Raw genomic sequence first — 26,244 nt, forward strand, 5'->3', positions numbered from 1 at the left:
AGAGGCAGCACTATCTGCACTTGGAAACTCCTTCATCGAAGCACCTCCTATTTCATCGACAGTAGCGACGTGCTCCCAGAGTTTGGTAATGTCAGTGGCTTCCACCGTGTTGGTTTAGCCCATGGGGGTTTGGTCTGGGCGCACGAGGCCCTCTTTTTCTGTTGATCGCCATGGCCACTGCTTCTAGCCTTCACGATCGTGGAGCTCCCGGTTTTCATAATCGTCGATATCATTGACTGTGCGAGCTCGTACTTCTTCGAGTCTTGCAAAATTTGCAGCTTCGTCTCGAGAGACACAGCTTTGCACTTCGTCGGTACACCTCCCGCTGCTTCCCCGGCGCATTTCCGCGCTCGCACGGCCGCCGGCGGCGTGGACACAGCTCCGTCACCTTCGACTGTCTCCGTGCGCGCGTGCCACCGTGCCAGCACCAGCTTAGCCCCGCTTCCTTTTTGTTTTTTGCCGTTATCGGGAAGCAAGCGTTTGCCGGCATGGGCAGTTACATTGGCCGGACTGGGCCTCCGCCGCTGCTTGACTAGAAACACGTGACTAGAAAATAGAGGAAGCATAAAGGAGAAGGGTTCACTGCCATTTTCTCCGCGTGGCTGAGACGTCGGCAATAGAGTGTACTAGAATATGGTTGTCTAGTACGCTCTAGTCGGCAGATACACGCGTTTCGGCGCGACGCAGAAACGGCGACCTTGCCATTTGAGAGAGGGTGAAATTTCCGCCGCGGGTGTTTTTCTTTTTTTTCCCCCTTCCTTCGTGCGCGGCATTGAGAGGTCTCTCCTGAGCTTTTGCTCTACGGCGGTGTCGGAGCAATGCCAGTTGGAGGCGCCGCCGCGTGATTTGGCGCGCTGCTAAGAACATTGTTGGTGCGCAGTATGTTCGAATTAACCGTCACAAATGCTTTCGCGTTCGAATTACCAGGCGTTTTGGCCATTGGTATACACGTAACTTTGACAGCACCACACCCGTCAGTTAGAATTAAGCGTGTTCGAATTAACGAGATTCAACTGTACGTTGAAAACCTTAGTAATGATGCTGCCACTTCTAAAATCAGATGAAGATGGTGTGTATCTACAAATGAAGTAGCCTAGCTGAGCCACAGTTGCATGCAATGCATGGATGCAAAGCTCTAGAAAAGGTGGCCAGCCTGAACTGAAGACGTTTGTTTTCCCTTTTGATTTCACTCCAGAGTTTAAGAAACTTGCAATGTTCTGGTTCAATTCCGGTTCGAGCATAAATAGCAGAAGGGGGGGGGGGGGGTTTCGGTTTCATTCCGGTTCGTGAGTGTTAAAACCAGCTACTCGACAGGTGTAAAAAAGGGGGGTTTGGAATAAGAGCAAGCAATCTGATCAGTCTACAACTCACGTTCAGCACGCATTTAGTCAGTCACATGGCCCCAGTCATCTTGTAGACCAGCAGCCGTCAGGTCTCCTGCGTCAAATGAAAAACAACACAGCCTGATGCAACCTCCCACAGCAATAACATATTCACAATGCACAAAGTAGCCACTGAGTTATGCAGAAGCCCACCGGCTTATTCAACAACAGGTAATACTGCAAGAACAAGCATAAAGTGTGCCTAGGCTATTTACATTTAGACATGTGCTTTTCAGGCAGTCGAATTATTTTCCAGGGTTCGTAATGTTTGGAAATAAAGAATCGCCTCTTGTGACGACAATGCCACAAGTACTTTGTCCTCCATTAGTGGAGTATCTTAAAGGGGCCCTAACCACCCCTCGGGCTTAGTGAAACAACATAGTCTGTGAATAGCATACGCTGATGTGAACATCTCAGCCAACCTCGCAAGCGGAGTGCGAAGTCCTCTCAAACGCTCTCTTTTCAGCAGAAGTTATGATCCTCATTCTTTTCTGTGCGCTTTATTTTGTAATAAAGCACATTCCAATACGCGGCTGCTATTGGTCGCTGCGGTCGGCTACACCGCGGGCTGCCGCAATGAGCCCACTGGCGAAGCGCATTGCGGCTCGCTAAGGACAACCGCGTTTGGCTTACATTTAGCATGTAATAGGCACTAAAATCTGAAGTCATGGCGCCTACGATAACATACAAAATGAAATTTGAACTGCGCGCCACGGTGACATTTCGAAGGCGGGGTTGTGGCCCCGGCCCACTCCGCCGTAGCCTTCGCAGTGCAAGGCATTGAAGAAATTCGGGAGCACAGCGGAGGCCGTGTACGATTGCCAATAACTCCACTTCTGCTGAATGCACTGAAGTACTTTTTGTGCCAAAGAATTTCTGAAAGCGCCTATGTTCACTTCAAATGCTTCAAAAATTGGTTCAGGGCCCCTTTAAGGACCATTCAGTTTGCCATGAAGCAGTGACACAACACCTTTGAGTTCGGTGAAGTAATTCCCACATCACAGGGACACTTCTATGTGCAACCAAGCCCACCAACATTTGAATGTTTCAATCACCATTCAAGTGAACTGATACTACCTGCTGTTGCATGGTGCATTTTGAGTTCAGCTCTGTCAGGCTCTTTCAATACTGCGAGTACACTTCTAATGCGTGCTTGCCCCATTTCATTTTGATAACAAATGACATCCACATCAACTTGTAACACCTCATGCTGTCATAGGCCACTTGAGGCCACCATCTTGCCTTGCCTGCGATCGCCGGCATCATAAGTCAACTACCGTCCTGATGTCGATGGCAGCTGGAGCTGCAATGTTACGCCTGTCAATTACGAACGAGTCCACCTACCATTTGCATCAATGGCCATTAGGGGCCCTTGTAACAGAGTTAAAGTGCCTGCATTACATGATGGATACGCGATTGTCTCAATGTTCCAGGGCTCCACAAAATCGTTAGTGCAGCTAGCAGCACCTGGGCCTAAACCTACCCGTCAACAGCTGAAAGGATTCACTCACGTGGGTTCATTTCTGTCCAGCCAGGATGAGGAGGCTGTGTGGTCAGTCCAGCCCGACGGTGCCGTGGTTGTGCCTGCCATGGCTGCAGTGGCGCCCCCTGCCGCGGACTCTGCGCTCTGCTCCGACTGGGAAGAGAGGCAGACCAAAGTGTCACTTTTCAGGATAGCTACAAACCGAAAGAGGAGGGTGACACAAATATGGTACAGAAGGAAAACACTGGGAATTTTATTCCAACAAGTACAGGCTCTTGCAAAACCTCCAACTCAGCTTTTCATGCACAAGTGAAAGAAAACTTCTTAATCTGACTGATTTAAGAGCTCTTTCAAAGCAACACTGGGCACCCGACGTGCCAACAGGCCCAACATGTAACGCTTATTTATTAACTACACGAGATGATGTAATGGAGGGCCCCCAATTAATCTTGACTACACCGGGTTCATTATGTCGTCCGTAACAACAAATTCGTCATTGGTAGCGAGAACACAGCTTCTGGAAGCGACAAAATGACGAGAATTGGAAAATCGGAGTGGCGCTATTTCTTGTGGGCCATGGTACTTCTCATGCGAGGCCAGCACTGGCCGATTCAGAGAGAGCAGCAGAGGTTACGCAGAGATTACGTCAACTTGTTTGTTTAGGCGAACAGGTGGTTCAAATTGACAAGCGGCGGCGGGACCTTCGGTGGCAATTTTCTATGCTGTGAAGTGATGTAGAGGCACAGAAAATGTACAAGACTTCTAGACGAATGATCTATCGCCTAGCTCCACTTAATAGTATTTCCCTTTAGTGTCCCTTAAGTAAGCAAGCGTTCTTGCGCAGCCGCTCTGGCCTGGGCATCGAACCCACAACTTCTTGCACACAGCAGCAGAATGTCAAAGCCATCGAGTTACACTTAAATCTTGTGCACAGGTTAGTTCTCAGACTCGTACAGGGCGACAGCTGTTTTCGCACCAAATGCCATGCAATAATGTGCAACCTTCTGCAGAACTTATGCAATACTGAGCACACCATGAAGGGAAGCAATACTCTGCGCAAACAGTCACAAGGAACCCAAAACACAGTGCTCTGGTAAACAGATTTAGAACCACTGTTGCTGCTCTGCCATTCTGCATGCCTTCACGTTTTTTTTTTTTTTTTTTCTTTATTAACGCAGGCAAAGCTCATTACAACAATGTCCAACGTATCATTTATGCTCTGTGTCTAATGCCTCAAAATTCTGATTAAGGCAAGAAAAACTTTACTGCAAAAGTGGCGTTTTTAAATGCTGGAGAAGAGTTTCAGTTCTGGATAGATTGGAAAACCAATTACTATTTAATCATGGTACGCAAATCACATTTCATTGTTGTGTGTGCAATAACCAGAAATGAAGGCGAATAGAAACAGAATACATTAACGCGTTCACTATACCACTTACATTTGAAAAAGACAAAATACACTACTCAGTCTCTTTTTTTGCTTTAATGTGCAAACCCTAGTGAAAATACAGGCAGGCATTAGAACACCCAAATTTATTATCAAGAGTATTGCTCTCGCTCATGATGCAACAGCATTGCTAATGACAGTGGCTCAATGAAATGTATCAAATTAAAATGCTTCCCAACTTCTATACTTGCTAAATGTTATTCTTTTACGTGCGAAAAGGTAGCGGTAAACTTCTACAACTTCAAGTCAGTTTAAAGTGCAATAAAAAGAAAACTACAACAACATTTTTGGTAACAGTATGGATGTGCATTCCCAGAAGCAGTGGACTCTGCCAACCCCAAAAGCACTTGTTACAAGCTTAAGATGCAAAAGGTAAGTGCATCACCTAAGCTCCTCAGAACTGAAGACAGCTCGGGAACATGACTGCTTTTCAAGTCAAGTGATCTACTGGTATGTTACAAACATGTAAACAAAAAAATTTGTTTAAATACGCCCGTTCGATGCTCTGGACAGCATTTTCAAGTGAAGAAATGAATCGTCGCTATTGACCCTTTTTTGGAAAAAAAAGAAAAAAAAAAGAAGAAAACAATAACATTTATTGGCCGCAATATGGAGATGAAGATGTAACATCGCGTGGTAGGCTGGCATGTTTATGCTGCGCCCTGGATCCAGTCATCTTGCGGTGTTCGGTAGGCAATTCATGGGTGCTTCTCGTCTCCTACGACAGAATGGTCTACAACAAATTGGCGGGAATTTTCGCAAAATCGGACACTAATATTGCACCTAAAGCACGTCCACACAGTTCCATGTGCACTGAACTTTACATTTCGGACGAATTTGCTTGCCTAACCACTTCGAAATCAATTTTGAAAATGACTGAATGAAAGGTAGTACCCAATAGGATACTGAGGGCCAGAGGTGGTTAATAAGAAAAGCCTCAAAACAGAAGCGTGTTGTGCTGCAAATGTACACGAATAAGACCAGTTTTACCATCCATCTGCTACTAAAACTGAGTGTGCATCGCTACAAAAATAAAATAAAGGAGTGTATACCTCGTGGATTTTTTTTTTACTTAATTTTTCTTAGTTTTCCGGCTGCATTTTGAATCCTACGTGGCCCCACGTTTTCGGCAGACTTGAGCAAGATGGAGGCTGTGGCAAGCAGTAGAACTTTCAATTTTATTCAGCCACAATATGCAACGCGACGGATGTTGCACAACAAATATCAGCAGAAAGGCATAACAGTCCCACAGTCTTGCTTTATTTATTTATCTAGGCTGGAAGACAGAACACCCATAAACACTTTTACGAAAACACTTACCCTAGAAAAAGAACAAAATAAACCACTCAGTGTTCAATTAAATTGTTTTTTTTGCTTTACTCTTCCGTGTTTTGGCAAATGCAAAACTGTGCCAAGTTCGAGGTGCATGTGTTCAGTAGCTGCTCACGGAAACCAAATTTTTCAAAAGCGCCGACAAACTTTGCCGGACTACTTGGTGCAGTAATACATGCAGGAACTCTGCCCCCCCCTCCCTCCTCTTCATAACTAGCCTGCAAATAAAGCATCAAACAAAGTTGACTACAGCAGAAAGGAGGGTTACATTAATAACCACCTCATTTGGAACCAAATAGTCAACATTTGCACTCAGTTGTGAAACGCATGTTTATTGGAACAAAGAACCACGATTCACCACTACTGCTGAACTTGAATGAAGCCACAAGGCCATCAGCGCTCTAAAGCAGCTTTCCGACATGCTGGGTTGCTCATCATATGCACGAGGCAGCCAAAATTGAAGGTTAATTGCACATTTTGTGAGGAGTAAAAACAGGGGTAACAAATTTATTCACTAAATGCAGTGCATATTTGGCAGTTCATTGCCCATCACGGTCTATTTGGGTAATCCAGCAAACAAATAACATTTTCTTCTTCCTGATCCAGTGAAATTTAGGTTAACGAGTCTTCACTGTAAATGGCAACTGTCTGCTAGAAGTGTAGGCAGAAGCAATGCTAGCACAAGAATTCGCCGTCACGGTTTATACCTTTATCGGCTTGGAGCCAAAGCCCGACACAAAGCCACTGTCCCCGACAGCCGCCGATGCCAACTGCTCCCCCTGCCTGGCCGGCGCAGCGTCCGCCCAGAACATGTGCGGGCTGTCGCCAGTCCCGGTGTCCGGCTGAGCCGGGCGCGGAGCTGTAGCCAGGGCCGCAGCCAGTTGCTCCTTGAACACGTGCACGCTGTGCGGTGCCAAAGACGCTTCGTCTTCGGCTGATGGCACTGGGCTAGCCATGGCTAGCTCCATGGGAACCTATGGCGGGATGGGACGAAAGCATAGATTTAGAAAAAATTAAAAGGCAGTCTTAACAGGCTTGCCGAGAAAACAAGTGGTCACAAAATACTACATGGTCGCATGTATAACCCACTGTTGAATATAACCATGTAACCTGGGCCCAAAGTACAACTGTCAAAATACAGTGTGGTCTGTAAACTTGCCTTCCAGCGTGGCTTCACAGCAATGCAGAGCCCCCCCCCCCCCCATTGTCATGAAGCCAACCCCGTAAAAGTTCTTCCAATAGTATTTGCAAGTCCTTTACAACTTTTACAAAACATCTGTTCAGTTGTGCAGTTCAGAAGTTTATCACAGGGAAGGGGGACACTACAGCAATATCAGCGGTAGATATCACTCCTAGATTGAGAAAACACACTGTACTTATAAGATAGAAGTGAGAAACGTATGAAGAAAAGAAAGACAAGTTTCATACATGAGCTCACTGCATTAAAGTCTTCAAACAGTGCAAGTTTCATTTTTAAATAATAAAAGATTATTAAAGGAGTCTTGAACCACATTTTATTAAAGTCGAGAAATGCATTTAACGTTAAAAGCACACTTTCAGAAACACTTGACAGCAAAAACTACTTGAATGCAATCAGCGTAAGCGGAGTTATTGGCAATTAAAGATCACCCGTGATCCCCTTTGCGCAACTCCCACTCCTATTTCAATGCCTTGCGCTACGAAGGCTATGGCAGAACCCGCTGTGCCCGCAACGCTCCGCCTACCGAACATCACCAGGGCACGCAGTTCAAATTTGATTTTGGATGTTCACATAGACGCCACTACTACAAATTCAGAAGCGATCCCTCAGATTATGGTTGAGCTCACGGCATTGCTCACTGTGTCTCATCCCTTTGATGTCCTACAGTGAACTAGCTAGCAAAACGAGGCTATTCTCGCACCTAGTGACACGAGTAGGACATTACCTTTCGCACTTAACCTCTACAACAATAACAATTTCCCAGAGTCGAACAATCATCATGTTCGCTCGTGCAAATTCGTCGGCAGCGCGCGCATCGGCTACGCGATGGATGCCGCACTCCAGACTCGCACTGAAAGGATTCCTAATGCAACGAGCTTCGACCGTGATGGTGACACACCTCAAGCGTGAGCAACTCGGGAAGCAGATGACGTGTTCGTCAGGTGTTTGCGCTCGGGCCTCGAGTCACGCCACCTACAGATACCAGCACGCTGTTGTCCTCAGCGAGCACACTCGTCATAGAGAATGCTTACAAGCTTATACGGACGATAAAACTACTCCCCTTACTTTGAATAGCTGTCTATTAATTTGCTATCGCAATCGATGCTTTCACCTTTCAGGCGAAAGCCGGCACTTTTTTGCGAACGTAGGAATTAAAATTGTGTGTAGTTCACTACTCTTATTTCTTAATTTTTCCTGTTTCTCAGTTCTTGCGGTTTTTTTACGGTCCCGAGCAAAACATCAGCGGGGTTCTACTGTACGATGGAATACATGCAAGCGAACGGGAGCATAGCAACAGTACGCCGTTTTAGGGTTACCCTTACGCTGTTCACGCTAAACTTGAAGACAGCGTGGTAAATTTCTTCACAAGCATTCTGCACGGGTTCTGCGAGTAACGGAGAACTATTTTTTTTAGAAGGGACACTGGGATCAGATCGCAAAAATCAGGTTAGAAACACCACACGCTTCGGTATCTGCAACACCTAATCTACGCTGTATCAAATGGTTTGGCTAAAAAATTCACTAAAAGTGCCCGAAACAGAAATTTATTTGTGTGAACGACGAGAAAACAGCTTTAAATTGCACAAAATCCCCGCAGTTCACGGAGCCATATTTCGTCTTTCCCGCCACCAAGCGCCGATATCTTGGTATCATTTAAAAGCTTAAAGTTTCACCGTTCCACTTTTAAATTCAACGGTTGTCGCCATCTTGCAGGAAACGCACAAACACAAAAGAAGCGTAGGTCTGCTAGATCTGATCACTCAGGCCCTCTGATGAAAGCGGGCCTCCAGTTGGCTGCTGTGCTGAAAGGCGTCTCCCTATTGGTTGCTTCTGTGGCAGCGGGCAAGATGGCAACCGCAGTTGTCTGCTTCGCAAACCACACTGGCGTCTTCACTTGACACGCATAATTTGCATTTCTGAGAGCTTCCAAGTTAGTGATGGATCGTCGCTTGTTTGAGAATAAATTTTGGACCAAGCATGCCTTCGGCAAGCACGCAGACCAAGTAAGCGAAAGCCTCCTACGGCGAGAAAAATACGGTGATTAGCGGCAGAAGCGGAGGAGCACCCGACTGAACGTGCTAAGTGCCATCCTACCTTGCACCGTGGATTACGTGCCGCGCTATCTGGCACTGTGCGACTCCAGCAGCGAAGCTAACAATCGCCCTGTGCCATCGGCACTGATAACGCAGTCGACGGAAGAAGCTTAACGGATGCTCCCGCACTTCAGCGTACGACTGCGCCAATAAGTAGCCGAGATTATCAGTTAAAGGCGATGCGGGTCGAAGGTCACCATCGCCGGCAAAGACGGGTTTCTGATGCATCGTGCGACACGGACACGCCACCTCCGAGCGAGTCCCAACCATCGACGAGCTATACAGTGTGATAACCGACGATTCACCGGAAAAATTGTCGCCCAAACGTCGCACCATTCAGACGTGCCTCGAGCCGCGTTATGTGTCAGCGGTGACAGAAGGAGCGCAAGCAAGCATGTAGCGTTTGCGACTCCCTTTGCGTGATGTCCGGAACTGAACGGAAGGAAGTTCAATTTGATGGACCAGCCAGGCTATGAAATTTTCAAAGCCCACCAAACGAAGAGGCAAAGGTGCAAGAAGATGCCTGACAGCAATGATGCCAAATGTTACAGCCCTGATGTGTTTTAATAAATCTGCACTGCTTGCACAACTTTGCAGCTCGTTTTCTGGTCTCATCAGCAATAGGTAGGCAGTCAACGTAGCGTCTTTCGAAGCTTGCCTTTTTTTTTGTCGGTCACCTCACTCATGGAAAGCATAGCACAACAATGGCTGGACCAATTTTGATACATTTTGCTGTGATCCATAAACTCTGCTGTACTTCAAGACAGTCTTGAAATGTTTCTTTATCTTTCCATACTTTCATTATTTCACAATAACTACAAGATATAAACAGTGAAGCAGTGTTACATGCATGTCATGTTCAACAAAAAATTACGAGGGCACTAAAAAAAAAAAAAATCTAACACTGTCTTGATGTAGATTAGACATATGGGCAAATGTAAAAAGTATTCCCAGTTCCCTATCATGTTTCGTTACTGTGCCAGGCTTTCAACAAGCAAGAAACTTGTAAATTATAATAAATTCTTATAGAACACAAACTAATGAAGATATTTAATGAAATTTTAGATTTGTCTCTTTATTGCAATTTGCCATGTGTGTGCCAAGTTTCAGCCCTTTCTGCCCAGAAACAAAAGTTATTTCTCGTCCCCTCCTCCCCACTAAAAGGGCCCGGCCCCTTAACCACCCAGAGATCAAATTTTAGTTATGGTGTTGCAGTTGTGCACGAGTCTACAACGAACACGTAGCCGCGAGAATTTTTTTTGAAATGGTGCATAGCAGAATTACATGCGTTTGATGATCGAAACACGGCCGTAGCTCATTTCGCTCTTTCCTTCGCTACTCTCCTCGTCCCCTGGTCTCTCCTCCTCGCTGAGTGCTCATGTCACGTGACATACGTCATCACCAACACACTTCTCAAAACACTGCCCACTTCCGGTTCAGGCACGTCCACGCTAGCGGCAAATATACCGATGGAAAACCGGCCTCCAGTGCCGCAGAACACCTGCTGCGCGAGAGGTGTCCTAAGTTCGGCCGGCGCACTGCCGCCGCACGATCGATGAGCCAATTGACGCCCCACGAAGCTGCGCGCCTCCGCCACCATCTACGACAACATCGGCAGCAGCTTCTGTTCCAAGCAAAATAACTTCCGCTGGATAAAGTGATGCATAAATTGTACATTTTATGAAAAACGAAATCCACGGGGTAAACACAAAGAAGAGCTTCAATACTTGTCGAGCTCAGCTACAGTGCACGGCTACTGACAGCGCCGCTAATATCAGCGTATTTTCTTATTTGTGTACAATTATTGCGAAGAGCGACAACGGTGAGAACATACTGCGGCTTCCGAGCGTCGGCGATTCATTCTGAAGCGCCATCCGCTTTAGCTTTGAAGGGAACCGGAAAAGGCCTAGAGATGAATCGACGCCGTCGAGCGATCAGCGGCGGTGAGGCTGCCACACAAATAGGTCCCGGTCTCATCCTCTCTACGGCAAGGAAATCTTGCCATTCATGAGCAAAACCGCTGTCGAATGGCGGCTCACGAATGGCAAACGGCAAATTACCGTGCCGGTAACGTGGACAGGTCTTAGCCATGACTCAGCGCTTCCCTGCTTCCCGCTGTTGCTGCCATGCCGGCACGTACTCATGCGAAGCGTGCCGCTATGGACCCTGTGTTGCACACACGTCTAGAAAGGCCAACAATGTCAGACTCTGTTCGCGCAGCTAATCAGACCACTAAGCACAACTGTGCTGAAACGCAAGCGATTTGGCACTTGCGTTGCCGGCTGTAATTACCAATTCACAAGCGCGCACAAGCGGGCAACACGACGAGGTTGAGCTGGGAGCATGCGTACCTGCTAGCAGATTACCTGGAAGTCGTAGGTTCTTGCTCGACCAATCGACGTCTCTCCCCTTGACATCACCAGATGATGCACCCTGGTGACATCACGACGACTGCTGGGGATACCAGAAAGGCTCGGAGAGGAGCACAGCATTGTTTTTCGATATTGTAGCACGCCCACGGCGTGTAGCGCTGCAGCGTTTGGCATCATTGATCGTGACGACATTCTGAACTCGATGCGCATGTTTACTTGAAATCTTAAACACTTTTCGTTTGAATCAGTTGCACGTGCATAAGCAAATGAGCTTTTCACGCTTTGTGATAAGACTGCAGCGGAAGGGCGATGGTTTGCTGGGACAAATCGGCAGCGTGGAAGGGAGGCCTCGTCACTCGCCACAGTCGGTGAACACGGCAAACAAAGCTCAAGCCGGTTATCGACAGTAGACCATCCAAACGAGTAAATGGCTAGTAACCCAAGAACTACAGGCCAGCTGCAATGATCACTGTGCGCAGGTAAGATACCCAGTCCATGCTGCTCATTGACAGTGTTGCACAAGCGAAGTTCTGCATATCAAATGCCTCGGGCATCACTGATGCTGTGATGCAGGGTGTCGAAAGCGACTAGTGGCCACCCCTGGAGGAGAATCCCGACAGTTCACATGCTGTTTCCTTCTCCAACGATGAATGGTCGAATTGATTGAATGAGGTATGTTTTGCAATTAACTACACTGCAGAATTTGTTTTTAAAGTTTGCTTACCTCCAATCCAAGGGTAGATGAAGGGTAGACCTATACAGCCAAGCCCGCTTATAACGAACCTGAGCGTCACGCGGCACCTGTTCATTATACCCCGAAGTTCATAGTAAGTGGACCCATAGCTAAAAAAAAAAAAATTGCCAGTCAAAACAAAGTTTTTGTTTTTGCAAAAAAGTCCGTGATGCTCATCTGTTTCTGCAGTGCACATCCTACGAGGGTGGTCTCCAGCTTAATATATGTAACGCGGAAGCGCGCTCTTCGCCGAGGCCCTTGGCTTAGACAAATTGCCTGAGAACCTTTTATGTAGCCCACTACTATATGCGCACTTATAAGTGCTGGCTCTGAAGTTTCGTCATCCCATTATTCCGCGTCGTCCTCTGCCAGCACTTCACGAACAATGCCTCGACCGCGCGCGGTTCCGCAATGTCAGTGTCTTCATCAGCAGAAATAAAATCATCCCAGCCAATGTCATGACCTCCCATGTCGCCGCCGGACTGATCCTCTTCGAAAGCGTGAGGCTCGCCATCAAATACTACGTCGACGACTCAACGAAGCTGGCCTTGCGGAACCGCACACAAGCAGCTGTCACCTGCGCCTACACCATCTCAACGGCTGAATACAGTGAAACTCGAAGCGGCCAGTTGGCTGCCGGGCGAACAGCGATGAGCAAGGCATGTATTATGCCTAAATCAAGCGGCTGCACTTTCGAAGTCGTATTGGACGGCAGGGAAAGTCTAGTCACTGCCAACAGAGAAGTTAGAACGTGGTGCGCTGAGCAGTTAGCACGAGCAGCACGCGCCTGCCTTCCCTCTGCATGTCGCGGTCAAACTCGCCCAGCCACTCTGCTAATAAATTGCGCGTCATCTGCGCCTTCACATTGTGCCTGTAGTGCAGGGGCACATAGTTCCGAAAGCAACGTGGCTTTATTGAATATCCGATTACATAGGGCACGCGCCGGACGATGCTATCCATATTAGTGCACAGAAGTGTTGCAATGCGCACTTTACTGTGTTTGCCGCCAGTGCATCAGTCGCCTTTCATGGCATGCTGTCCGGCAGCATCTGATAAAATAACGCAGTTTCTTCTGCATACACACCCTACTCCGCGTAGCTTGCAATAATGGCTCGGTTTGTTACAAGCCAAGTGTAAACGTCTTGATCACCTGCCGAAGCTTACTCGCCGACAATCGATTTAAAGTTGCAGTTTCGCCTAAAAGGCGAAGCATCGATTGCAATAGCAAACTAGTGGACATCTATACGAAGTAAGGATAGTAGTTTTATTGGCCGTATAAACTTGGAAATTTAACTAAATGAACAAGCATGCTGTCACACGTGCAGGAGCAAACATGAACACATCTCACTCGATGACCGCGGAACCTCGCTGTCGAAACAAGCGCGGCAGCAGCAGCGAGCAAATTGACCTTCGCCCCGCCGGCTCACATCAACGCAAACCAAGCCGCAAAAGCACAGCTCAAGGAGGAAGGACTGGGGCACCCGCCGCAGATGGCTTTCAAGTTACAGTGGCCCGGGCGAAAGCGTGCGGCATAGTACGCGGCCTCCCCCCTCCCTACCCTCCCCCCGGAGCCTTGCTGCCTGGGGGACGCGCGGTCGCTCAGGTGGTGTGGAGACAGCGGGCGTCGGCTGGGAGAGGGTAGCTCGCTCGAGAGGGGCACGAAACGGGTAGTTCGCCTGCGAGGAGCCTCGGGTACCATAGCTCGGGAAAACAGCCCGCGCGCGAAGGGGTCAGAGACAGTAGTCATATTTCGCATCGCAGCGCCGTGGTAACGCCGTCCGTTTGCTGTAACCAATCAGCAGGGATCAAAGACGTTCGTTGTACGCTCCAATTTTGTGCCATTGAAATAATGTATAATTTGACGGTCGCGCGAGTTTCGTTCGTTTTAAACGAAAGTTCATCTTAAGTGGCTGTCGGCTGGGCTATATGTGGGCTCAACTGTATTTCAATTTATATGGTAGGTTCCCTACTTCAAAAACTCCTAAACATTTATGACCACTGCGCACGGTATAACAAAGCACGCACCACTTGGTCCTCCTGGTGGGCTTGCATGGTTGGTACTGATGATGCCGGCGTCACCGCTGCTGTAGGGGCAGGCGGATCCATGGCCGGCTGCTGCAGTTGCTGCTGTGGAGGCAGTGAGAATGGCTGGTGGTATCCGTGCCTGATGGACAGCAGCGCCTGCACCGCCTCCATGTCGTCGGGACCCCAGGACGCGCACGACGAGGTGGCCCCCTCCTGCTCCTCTTCTTCAGGTGGTGTGGACGCTTCCGTGAGCGAGTGCAGCGAGGACCAGACGCCCGAAGAAGAAGAGGTGGAAGAAGGCGTCGACCTCGACTTCTTGCCAGCGTTGCTGCTGGGGTAGGCCTGCGGAAGAACAATTTGGAAAGTCAAACACAAGCTTCAAGTTTGTAAACAAAGGGGGCGCTCTATGATGTTCCACAATGGCAACAGTTCATGAGCAACGTGTGGGAATTAATATAAAGAACCAATTCTGTAGTTTTAGTTTCGGAACCACAACCCGATTAAAAAGCATACTGTATGGAGGGCTTTGCATTAATTTTGACCACCTGGATGGAACAACAGTTTAAAAAATGTTATTAAATATTTCAAATTTCCTTGTTCATTCATTGTGAGCAGGAATTATTTTACCAAAGTGAACATGTGTGTTGCCTCTTCATGAATGCAATGCAGCACCATGCTTTCAACCGCTTCTAAACATCAGACTTTTGCACTAAGCTTTCCAGCATGAGAATGCGCATAAAAACATCCACTGAAGGGTGTCATGTAAATTACAAATAAATTGTTGTGCTACAATTGGTTTAGCACCCCTTAAAAAAATGTTGGGGGATTGATGTTCAATTCGATCTGACCTCTTCATAGTCCTCATACAGTTCATCCAAGTCCTCATCGTCGTCGTCGTCGTCCACGCCAGCTGGGGACTGCACCCGCTGTTCCTGGTGCTTGCAGGTAGAGCAGCCCGGCAAACATCCGCACGACCGCCGCTTCTTCCGCTTTTTCTTCTCCTTCGGCTCTTTCCATGGCTTTAAGTAGGCTGCACAAGGAACAAACATTGCATTAACACACACACACACATAAGCAGCAGCCTATCCACTGCAAGACGAGGGCCTCTCCAAGCGATCTTCAATTACCTCTGTCTTGCGCTAACTAATTAAAAATTATGCCTGCAAACTTCTAAATTTCAATTCTTTGCTGCCCTTGACTGCGCTTTCCTTGGCGCCCATTCTGTGACTCTAATAAACCACTAGTCATCCACCCTGTGCATTACACGGCCTGCCCAGCTCCATTTTTTTTGTTAATGTTAACTAGAACATCTGTTACTCACGTTTTTTCCCTAATCTACACCGCTCTCTTCCCGTCTCTTAACGTTACGCCTAATAGCTACAGCAAAGCGGAAGATGGTGGCATATTACCGTACTTTCCCTGGCTTCCATTGTGTTCTGGCTTCGTGCGATTGTTGCTAGCCAATACAGTCGCCGACAAATTTTGAGTACTTAAAGAAATTCGGACTTGTTGGATATTCAGAACTTCATAAATGCACCATCAGGGTTTCCATAGAGCTAATGCAGTTTCTCGAGTTATCTTTAGAATGAAGTTAGGCCCCGAAGTTCAATTTTCCACACTGAATCACTCGTTCCAAGCCACGCTACCCTGTCTTGGAGGCCGCCATGTTGGATTTTCCACTGGCTTGGCTACCAGTGGCCCACTCCGTAGCCACCAAGATTGGGAGGCAGACGGTATCAATAGAGAGTGAGCGCCATCCCCCCCCCCTTATCTTTAGAAAGCAATGAAGGCATGACTGCAAACCTCTGTAAACCATGACTTTGGACCTACCATAAAACCTCGTTAATTCAACGCAAAATCGGATATTTCGGACTCGTGCTTTGGTCCCCACCGGCGTATGCATTATTCAATGCAATCACACTCTCGTTAATTCGGGCGTATTTGGTCGCACATCGGTGAATTTGGACAACTTTCGAAGCTCGGCGAGAGAGGAGCGCCGCAAATGCACGACGCAAAAGCGCAAAAACAGTGCTAGCACCCAACCGAAACGAAGTGGCGGAGTCCGCATCGTCACAGTCATCAGGGGAAATCGTACGTGAATGATGCTGGAGCGCTTCGGGCGTTCAGCGTCAAAACGCTAAGCCTTTACTGTTGCGTTTACCGCCGCGCATAACACCGCGTTGGCCGCGGACTGTCATAACACCGTAGTCATTATCCATGATAGCGTCGATAGCAGCTGCGGTTTCTTCCGCAGTGGTTGCGGCAAACCAGTTTCGTTTTGACTTGGGACGCGCGTCGGTCGCGCGCCTGAAGAACTGTGTAGTCGCAATCTGTGATCGCGTCGATAGCAACTGCGGTTTCGTCTGCAGTTGTTGCAGCGAACAGTTATTTCGTTCCGACTGTGTATGCGTCAGTCACGTGCGTCCAGCACCACAAGGTCGCGGCGAACAGTTGTTTCATTTGGCTCGGTGCATAGCTATTGAGGATGAAGAGCACCGGCTACATCGCGATGGACGGACTATCTGTCGACAATCAGCTCACTGGCGAAAACATAATGGGGATGTGTGCGCGGTAGTGCAAAACGTTTCGCAAATGAAGGCGCGCGCCGCGGCCGTGCTGCGAAGGAAGTCTCGATCATTACTGCGAGAGCAAGCGAGACACGACATAATGAAAATTACAGCTTCCGCTCCGATTTTGTCCAAAATAGCAACAGGATTCACTAAATAAAAGCGTGTTGACGTAGTAAGCATTTGCCGATTGTTTCCCCTCCCCCCCCCCCCCTCGATACATACCCTCGATAATTCAACTTTCTTTTCGGTCCCGTGAAATCCGAATTAACGAGGTTTTACAGTATTTAAAACCTTCTTGACACTCCCACTTTGCCATTCACAGCTTTCCATCTTGCTGTCCACCCTCAACTTTCCCCAGTGAGCAGCTAAATATACGCCTCTCTTCCTGTAGACCTAGCTACTTCTCCCATCTCATTTCTCCTTTATTAATGGTGCTTAGCTTTTTCTTGCATCCGCCTGAACTTTTCTATGCAGGTAATGAACATGAAAGGAGCGCACATTTTTGTGTAAACAAGTACATCTATGAAAACCATTCTACGTACAGCAATAATAGTTGTCGCGGGCATTCATATCAGTATTGCCTAGAGACTATGGAAGTTTATTTGCCATATTCAAAAATTGTAGTAGGGTCCCTCTGAAGGAAGTCCACTGCCATAGAAGCTACAGTGATAACACAGTGAGGAAAATGTATCACCGTACCTCCTAAATTGTTCTCATACAACGAAACACCTAAATCCTTTAAGCAACCGTACCCTGAAAGTTGAAAGAACCGTGCACACCCTATTGCAAAAATGTAAAAGCCAGCCACACAATGCCATTAACAGTCAACTGGCCTTGATTTTTTGGAATAGGCTGTACCTGCACATAACCTGTCAAGCAGTGCACATAAAATAAAATAGTTGGAAGGAAACAGTGGTTCATGCATTCCATATCTCACAAAACACAAAAGGCAAACACTGAATCAACCTCTCAGTCATAAATCACCCTTGTAGAGACTTCATAACAAATCAATTCATCTCATAGCCATAGATCAGCCCTCCAGAAATCTCATGACTATTTCATGCTGAGAGACAACTGAATCAGCTACAGATCACCCTTATAAAAATGTGATCATTGTTTTATGCCGAGAGACGACTTAGGTATTGAAATAAATTCCAACCTGTGAGGGCACACAATTGTTCCACAGTTCTAACCACCCCTCACAAATTGGGCGACTTGCGCAGGATACAAGCTGCACTAGCAAGCTTGTATTTCATGCTAAGCCAAGCGCTACCACTTCCTTCGAGTTGAAGGCCTTTGCAAAGAGGGCGCGTAATTGCCGCAAATAGCGCTGACACGGTGGCCTGACGAGGCAGGCATCATCAGTGTCTTTTTTTTCTCACACAAGAAGCCAGTAAAATTGCATAAACTGCGATTTTTTTCGTGTTTAAATACAATTTCATTTTTATCCACAGTTCACTATACAGTAAAACCTCGATAATTAGAACTCGGTTAATTCGAAATTTCGGTTAATTCGAAGAATTTGAGTGGTCCCGTCATTTTCAATGCAAATTCTACCGGATAATTTGAATGGCCCGCGCGGCTCTATTCAGATAATTCGAAGTTTAAGGCTGGTAGCAACGTGCGGCTGTTAGGTAAGGGCAGGGCGCTCCTTACAGTCGCCAACCGATTTTCCGAGCTCGTGGGGACAGAAAAATAGTCCGAAAAACTCGTTCGGCCGAAAAAAATTATTTGTGCGGCTTTAAAAAAAAAAAAAACTTTAATAATGCCCTGCATAATACTACGCTCGGAGGGGATCGACTTGCTTGGATTTGCGCAGCAGTGACGTCGTCTCCGTGTACAGTCGACATGAACATCACCGCGTTGACGATCTCCGCCAACGGAGTTCGCCATGGAGATCGAAGAAACAAGCTTCGCACCGCTTAGCTCTCGCGTAGGCACAGGCGCGAATGCATGAAATGCATGAACTCAATGGGAACCCTGGCAGTGCATTTTTGAAGTCCGGAATATCCAGCAAGTCCATATTTTTGGAGTCAAGCACCTCCACGCCCACTTTCGTGGCAGTTATCGATTCCGTGAACATCGTCCGCAACTTTGTTGAGTGCAGTGCGGGTGATGTTTGTATGCTAAGTGTATCCTAGTGCCAGATGGAGAGCATGGTACTAGGGGCGGCGAACTACCGCGCCACGTAACCCCGCATCAGTGATTACTTCGAGTAATCTTTCTCGGACATGGAAAATAAAGGCGATTTCTTTTTTGCGGCAAGTTCTTGCTTGTTTTCTCTTATTTTTATTCATTGCGGTTAATTCGAAAATCTGCTTAATTCTAAGAATTTTAGTAGTCCAGCAACCTTCGAATTATCGAGGTTTTACTGTAGTTTAACACTCATAAACGAGACAATGCTTGTTCAAACCAAATTTTCGCAGTAGTAATCTTGTTCTACGTTGACACTGTGCAGGGACGTGAGGCGACATGCATTCTGCATTTTATCGCAGATTTATGCGATGAATGAGACCGGCAACAGCCTTGACCGTTGTAACAACCAGGCAAAGCCTTCAGTATCCGAATGCCCCCTGTCCGTGTACTCTTGTGCCAGGCCGAATGCGAGGGTCCCGATAAGGCGAAACTGCAGCCTTCGACCACCGTGTCACGGCTCGTCACTACATCAATCTCTAGGCGCTGAAGGCTCTGTTCTTAGTAAATGCGATGCTTTGGACATCTTGAAGTACTAATCCATAACTCTAACCTCGCTTACTGTTTCGTCGTTATTCTCCCATGAAGCTCTGACCTGCATTCGCCTGATCTGGTGCACAAAGACACGACTAGAAATTAAAAAAAAAAAAAAAAGAGGTAGTGCCAAGAGCAGATAAGAAGACATAGGAAAAGAACTGACTTCCAATGTCCTTGATGCGGTAGATGCGGTGTGGAGCAGCGCCGTCGTTGATGCGACGAACGTTTGGCAGCTTGCGAAATGCAGCACGCACGCGCTGCTTGGCTTTGGAGAGTCTGTTGGGGTCCCGGTCATCCCACTTCCGTTTCAGGATGGACCAGTCCTGCAAGAGGATTTGCCAGGTGAGCACACACTGCGAGTGAGCAGCTCGGCAGCTGACAGGATAAAAGATGCTTTAATTAAATGATTGGGTTTGCCTCTGAGCAACACGCAGGCTGCAAGGGATTCAATAGTGGAGGGCGCCGGATTAATGGTACATTTGCCTAGTTTCTAATGTGTTTCAACGGAAATGGCAACTTTGCAAAACCCTCTCAAGTTAGAGAAAGCCTGCCTGATCCAAATGTTCAGCAGGATTATCAAACAAGTATGCTTAAAAATAGCTCACCTGATTTCCCTACCACAAAGACTTACTTCGTTGAAGTTATGCCTACAAATTACCTAGTTTTCGGTGCTCATGAAAGAACTAAACTATGTGACAATCAAGGTCATGTCGTTAACAGCGACAATTACGGCAGCAACATCTATTTGACCTTTGTACAGGTCGAATACTATGTTGCCACGCCTTGACCCACTTGAAAGCTCTGCACCGATTCGTCCAAAAGCCGCGAGAAGCTGAAGCAGTGGGTTCAGACTTGCGCATACGAGCCCAGCTACCACAACATGTATAGCCTTGCTACAAACTGGTCAGTCCGACTATTCACCTGGTGCAAAACTGACCAAAAGTTGAAGAAACGGCAACACTGCTGCCATGCTGGTATGAGGAGAACCGAACTGCAGCACAAACAACAAGACCGCACAGCGGCACTACACTACGCCGTCTGATGGAGAGTCCGTGGCCATTACCACTCCCATTGACTTCCACAATGATGATGACAGCATGCTTTAGGTTTCAGTTTCATTTTTGCTGGCGAGTCAGCATCAGTGGATCAAGGCTTTCATTATGCTTATGTGACATAGGCTCGGCGCAACTACTGCAATGCCATTCTGGAGCAGGATGGGGCGAAGGGCCACTCTTGGCGCAATAAGACCCTCCTCATAATTCGCTACCACGCGCCTCGGCACTGCATGTTTGCCCAACTAATGGCGGCACTGGTCATCATTCAAATGACAACAAAGTGCTAGCTTCACATGCTGGCAATGGTCCACATTTTCCATGTCACAATGTATAAAAAGAAATGTACTCCAACACTCTTCACACACACCTTTATACAGAAAACCTGAGAAAGCCCTGTCCCTCAGCAGCACAGAGCCAGAAATTCGAGAGAGGCGAGAAACGACTCACCCGAAAGACGTTGGGCCCCTCGCGGTTGAAGCTCTTGCTTCCCTGGTGGGTCCAACGAATGAGGAAGACGCCCCGGCGGCGGTTCAACCACTGCAGGTCATCGCCGTAGCAACGACTGTCCAGGCACGGAACCAGAAAGTCCCGCACCAACAAGCAGTTGCGGGGGCTCCACGCGCCATTTGCACCACGGCGCTTTCCGCCGCCACCGCCACCCTTGCTTGTGGTGCCTCCCACGGCGGCCCCATCCCAGTTTGGAGCCGCTTCATCTTCAGATCCGACCATCCTGCCTGTATCGGCACCCAGCAACAAATATCAGCAACAAATTCCTCCAACTTAAGTGATTTTCCGAACTTGACCCATTCTGGTAAAGCGATTTCTGTACGAACCATAATGCTTGGCAAATAATAAACGACACAGAAAAGAAGGCCCATACCTGCCAACCTGTGAACTTCAAATCTTGTAAACATCTTGCAGGCGCGACATTGGAGGGGGATGGCGGGGGTAGAATGCATCTACTTTTAAGTTTGCCGCAAGTACACACACACACACACATTTGTGGGATACATACCGCGAGATGCAGCACACAAGCGAACATGGACCAGTGCAAACTGACAGGCAATGTTGTTTTCAGGTCACAGCGAGTTTTTCAGCAACTTTTCTGCTGCCCATTTCGCCTGCTTCGGGACTATGCCTGATTAAAGCTGCTAGAAGCAGGTACACCTCTGGTGCCCTAACACAGTCGGAAGACTTCCAAGGGTATGAGCACGACGAGTTCTTCGCGAAACGACTCCCCCTCCCCACAAAACTCAAAACACTGGTAGAATAGTAAAAAAACAAGCCCAAGTCCGAAAACTTTATGAAAAATTAAGGGTATGTTGGCAGGCATGAAAGTCAGAAGAAACCAGACAAATCGGAGTGTCAGCAATGCAAATTATGCAATCTATGTTGACTTGGCAGTGTGAATCGGCGGTACTTTCCGAAATTTACAAAAAATGTACACATTACTGCACGCCGAGATGAGGTGTTTCAGCTGCGTTTTTGGAGCCTGCCACTTAAGGCACGTAAATGTCTTAGGCACGAAATGAAAACAATTGAATAATTCGTGCCCATTCCTCACAGAACTGCGGTTTGATTTAAATGTCTGAAGCACTACAGGCTCCCCGCAGCTTACTGAATTTATGTCAGATACTCGCACGTAGTGCAAAAATTGCTTTGAAAATGTTCTTTTTCTTTTCTCGTTCCAGTTCCACAAAATATAAATTTGTTACTTAGCCAAACAAGCCAATAGCACCTTCGCTTGCAATCGGCTTGTATCATTACATCTTTTTTTTTCTTTTAATTGTGCAGTGGAACGAGCGTTTTTAAATTCCACCCTTATCAAAACACCTCTGTGACTCAAATTTGCCAAAGCGAAAGAAGTGCATCCGAGTATTACAGCCACAGTCATATGCGCCGCTCTCAAACTTTCAATACAAATTCCAGATTGCATGATATTGAGTAGAGAAATTTGACTACTATACGTGCATGCATGAACTTCTGTCCTAACAGAAATGTCCTGTACTACTAGAGTAAAAATTCAGGTTAGTTGGCTGTTCAATAAAGGCATATGATCAGCACATCAAAGAGAGAAATTCAGTTCCAAGCCATTCATATGCATGCATTCCGACTTCTGAAGTGCTGAACTGAGTGGATAGAATGGTACACATCACACCGACAACTACAAGCTAAGTGCTATTATCAACACAAGAAACCAGAAGTTTAGTTTGCCATTTATTGAAGCTACCATGACGTTAGGCAAATATGATGATGAATAACAGGCAAGCACATCATTCACACTTTCAAGTGGTCGATGACCGCTTTTCGCCTGTGGATCCGCCAACATTTGTAGTCGGAAAATGAAGACGACTTTATCAAAACCGCACTATCACGATAAATGCTACTGAACATTAATTGCATGCTACTAAGAATCGATAATTATACGCCAATAGAAAAAAAAAAACAGCACTAAACTGAAGAAAAATGCCTCCAAACACTTTGAACAATAACAAGAACAAATGCAGGCCAGGCTCAACACACTACATGGTCAAGGCCTGCCATATTCGTGAGATATGAATAGATCAGGCATGCTGCAGTATACAAACATGAAAAATAGAATAAATGAAAAGCTCTGAATCAAGTTTCCCCAACTCAGACATGCAAAAATCAATGCAATTCCAAACGAAAGAAATAAAACAGTTGGCAGCAGTCAGAAACCAAATACTCAAGTGCGGTGTAAATAACGGCAGAGATGCCCGATGTTTTTCATGAGCAAGAAAGGCCCACTAGTGTTACCACTGGTGCCTGCAAATGATAGAACTCTTGCGAACCTTAACAAGTCGAGATAAGGATTGTCAGTAATGAATCTTAGCTCTGCATCTGTAGATGCAGAGCTAAGATTAAAAATTTTGATACTGGTAATGCCACTAACAAAATTGAAACTTTCAATCGTTTATCAAATCTGCACGTGTCACTACAACAACAACAACAATAAAAAAAGTTACACTGGCCCGCATAGAAAATATGAGGGAAGGAGGTGGATAGGTCCTCTTACATGCGATGAAAATGAAATTAAGCTAGTAATGACAGGTCCAAGCAAGATGAAGGGTTGCAAGTACACTAATTTGCATGCTAACACTGCTGGACATTCTTTTTTTTTTCTTTCTGAATAAACAAAAACAGCTGTCAAACGGAACACTGTGCTTGCACTATTACCTTGTTGCCGGTAGCACATATGTTTGCCAGTCCAGCCTGCGTGATCTAACGTGTTACTGAAGTTGCAGCTAACGAACGCGACTGCTTCAACGCAGTTGCAGCTTGACAACGCACAATAGCGTTTTGCAGTGTGACAGCTGTCTCCGGCACTTTCGCACGCTCGCACAAGGAATCCCACGCGCACTACGATTAACTCGATTAAGCCCCAGCTTCGTCACACAAGTCTGAAAAAATACCGCGCCAATGCTTCACTCTCCGAAAAACTCGCAACTTGTTCAGTGCAAATGGCACCTTGCAGGCACTCCGGAAAGCAGAGACGCAACCATTTCAAAACGAACTTTCATTTGTAAACTTGCAGCAGCATGCCATGCACGTGATCGGCGGCAGCGTTAACAATGCCGCGAACAAGCGCGACTACCCAGACAAGCCGTATCTACGGCTAGCGCGGCTACCACGCCGTTTCACTAATTACGAGCACAATTTAAACGCACCGCGCACGAAACCAAGTTATCGACGAAGCCAGGCGCGCGCCCCGGCTTCATAGGCGAAGGCGAAACCGACCCTCTGCTTTCTTCCGCCGCTGGGTGACGGCCCCCGAAACAGCGGGCCCCAATCACCAACTAAACAAAGAACGCAGCCCTAAACAAGGCATCGCTTTTTTTTTCCCAGAATCGCGAAAACACTGCTCGTATATATCGGCTACTGTTATCGGTGCCAGCCGTTATCAGCAACGTTTAACAAGAAGGGATCCCGATATGCCACCGAACGCCTTGCAAGGAAGGAACCCAGCAGACAAAAGATCAACATCGCGTCGCAGCACTACCGGGACCGCTGTCAGCGAGCGGCCGCAGCATGGGCGTTCGACGACTTTCACTTTCCTCTTTTTTTTTTTTTTTTTCGTTCGCATTTGAAACTACCAGATTCCGCAGGGCGAAAGCGGCGTTTCAACGACTATCTTCGAAAACGCGAGCCGCCGGTCCATCCGAGAATGCCGAGTTCGCGCGAAACCGGAGCGTCATTGTTGGCTGCGTAGTTAAAACGATCCGCCTAGACTCCGGAGCCGTGTTTCGTTTCTCGAGCCTTCCCGCGCCGCCTTCGAGCGCCGGCGACTCGTTTACGAAGCGCATTTCGAGTCGCGGGCCCGTTTCGAGCGTAGTTTAGCCCGCCCCACCACTACTGTCAACCAGCGAGCGGCACACGCAACACCCGAAAGCTAAACAACCGCCACAGCTACTGCTGGCGTCTCCCCCGGCAGTAGCCCGTTCAAAAGTTTAGGCGTGAGACAGCAACCCACGTGCTTTCCGGCCAGCGCTACTTGAAAGTGGAAACCGCGTTCGTATCGCGTCGCCCGGGTGTCGAGTGAGAAAACCGCTGCCTCAAAACGCTCATTTCGCGAGAAAAAACTGTTAAAATGCGTCGCCAACGTACCTGGCTTGCGGCCACAACAACGTGGTCCTAGCGAGCTCCTTTGTGCTGCGGCGGCCGGCGGCAAGATGGGCTTCGCAACACTCCGAAATGTCCCGGCTTTCAACGTCGACGGCTCTGCATGTTTTAGTTCGCCGCTGAAAAGAAGTGGAACTTAGTTTTTACGGATAACTTGCTTGGATCGTACAACGGAAACTAAACGCAACTACGCGCACGGATGGCTGTTTGCGCGCGGGTAAAAAAGCTAGCACAGAGCGATTGATCTCGATGCCAATGACTAAGCGCGGGCGCGCCAAGCGAAAGTGAGTACACGAAATCCGAAACCAACCGTACCTTGCGGTGACACGGGAAGCAACTGACGCCGTTCGTTCGGCGTCGCGGTCGTTATGCGTGGGGAATCAAGATTTTGATAGAAAAGAGGCTGATCGCTAGCACCACAGCGGCGCGGTTTATATATTTTCAAATGCGCTATGATCACTCAACCCGCAAATATTTAGCCTACGCAATGAACAAATTGAAAGTTTAATTCCGCCCGATACTGACATTGATACGGCTGTAGCATGACCGAATGACTACAACGTGCGTGGCATTCACAGCTCTGTTCGATCAACGAACGGGTGATATGATTTGTATCAATAGTATCACCAGTTGCTGTCGATAGTTCGTACCGCTGCACAGAACTATTTTTCGCAGCTGGTTTCATGCAATGTGTAATTAAAAAGAAACGCAAAAAAGCTCAGTTTTGTTACAGTACTCCTACTTTCTGTCACTTAATAAAATTATCTTAGTAAAGTTATTTTAGTATAATTAAGAGTGCATGCAGTATTTCTTTTTTTTTTTTTTTTTTTCATGCCAGCGTGCGTAGCGTTGTCAATATATATCAGCGCGAAGTGCATGAAAGTGTCCTTCATCACTCGCTCTGATGTATATTTGCGTTATTCGTTTCTGCAGCGTGCTGAGCGCTGGATGAAACCATGTCTATCAGCGCGGAGATGCGCAGCAAGTTTCGCTTACTGATACGCTGTACTTATATTATCAGCTGATGGGTGGTCAGGTTGTCGACAGTTGTCGTTTGTGGAAGTGGCATCACAGAAAACCCATGCGTGGCATTGCTGTCCAGCAGCGTTGTTCCTCTTCGCCCGAAGCGCACGTACATGTTGCACCTTCAACTTTTTTTTTTTTTTTTTTTTTTTGCTAA

General features: G+C 47.3%; 1 protein-coding gene and 1 long non-coding RNA gene across 3 annotated transcripts in view; one reads left to right on the forward strand and one right to left on the reverse strand.

Moving 5' to 3' along the window:
• The window catches only part of LOC125940685 (uncharacterized), a 48,304-nt gene extending 45,337 nt beyond the window's left edge, over window positions 1–2,967 (forward strand). The window contains exon 3 of the long non-coding RNA XR_007463878.1: window positions 2,847–2,967. This is a non-coding gene — a long non-coding RNA (uncharacterized LOC125940685). The remainder of the gene's footprint in view (window positions 1–2,846) is intronic.
• The window catches only part of LOC119465866 (cytoplasmic polyadenylation element-binding protein 3), a 33,702-nt gene extending 8,329 nt beyond the window's left edge, over window positions 1–25,373 (reverse strand). The window contains exons 1-8 of one of the 2 annotated variants that reach the window (XM_037726344.2): window positions 25,050–25,373; window positions 20,871–21,157; window positions 19,532–19,691; window positions 14,917–15,098; window positions 14,069–14,410; window positions 6,352–6,618; window positions 2,894–3,018; window positions 1,372–1,437 (exon numbers count right to left, since the gene is read on the reverse strand). In XM_037726344.2, coding sequence (XP_037582272.1) covers window positions 1,407–1,437; window positions 2,894–3,018; window positions 6,352–6,618; window positions 14,069–14,410; window positions 14,917–15,098; window positions 19,532–19,691; window positions 20,871–21,152 — 1,389 coding nt within the window. In that variant the 5' untranslated portion in view covers window positions 21,153–21,157; window positions 25,050–25,373 and the 3' untranslated portion in view covers window positions 1,372–1,406. Of the gene's footprint in view, window positions 1–1,371; window positions 1,438–2,893; window positions 3,019–6,351; window positions 6,619–14,068; window positions 14,411–14,916; window positions 15,099–19,531; window positions 19,692–20,870; window positions 21,158–23,621; window positions 24,489–25,049 lie in introns of those variants that run through there. The other variant, XM_037726343.2, reaches the window with a different exon arrangement.
• Between the last annotated feature and the right edge of the window lie 871 nt (window positions 25,374–26,244).

This window comes from Dermacentor silvarum, chromosome 10 (assembly GCF_013339745.2).
Source record: "Dermacentor silvarum isolate Dsil-2018 chromosome 10, BIME_Dsil_1.4, whole genome shotgun sequence".
NCBI classification, from domain to species: domain Eukaryota; kingdom Metazoa; phylum Arthropoda; class Arachnida; order Ixodida; family Ixodidae; genus Dermacentor; species Dermacentor silvarum.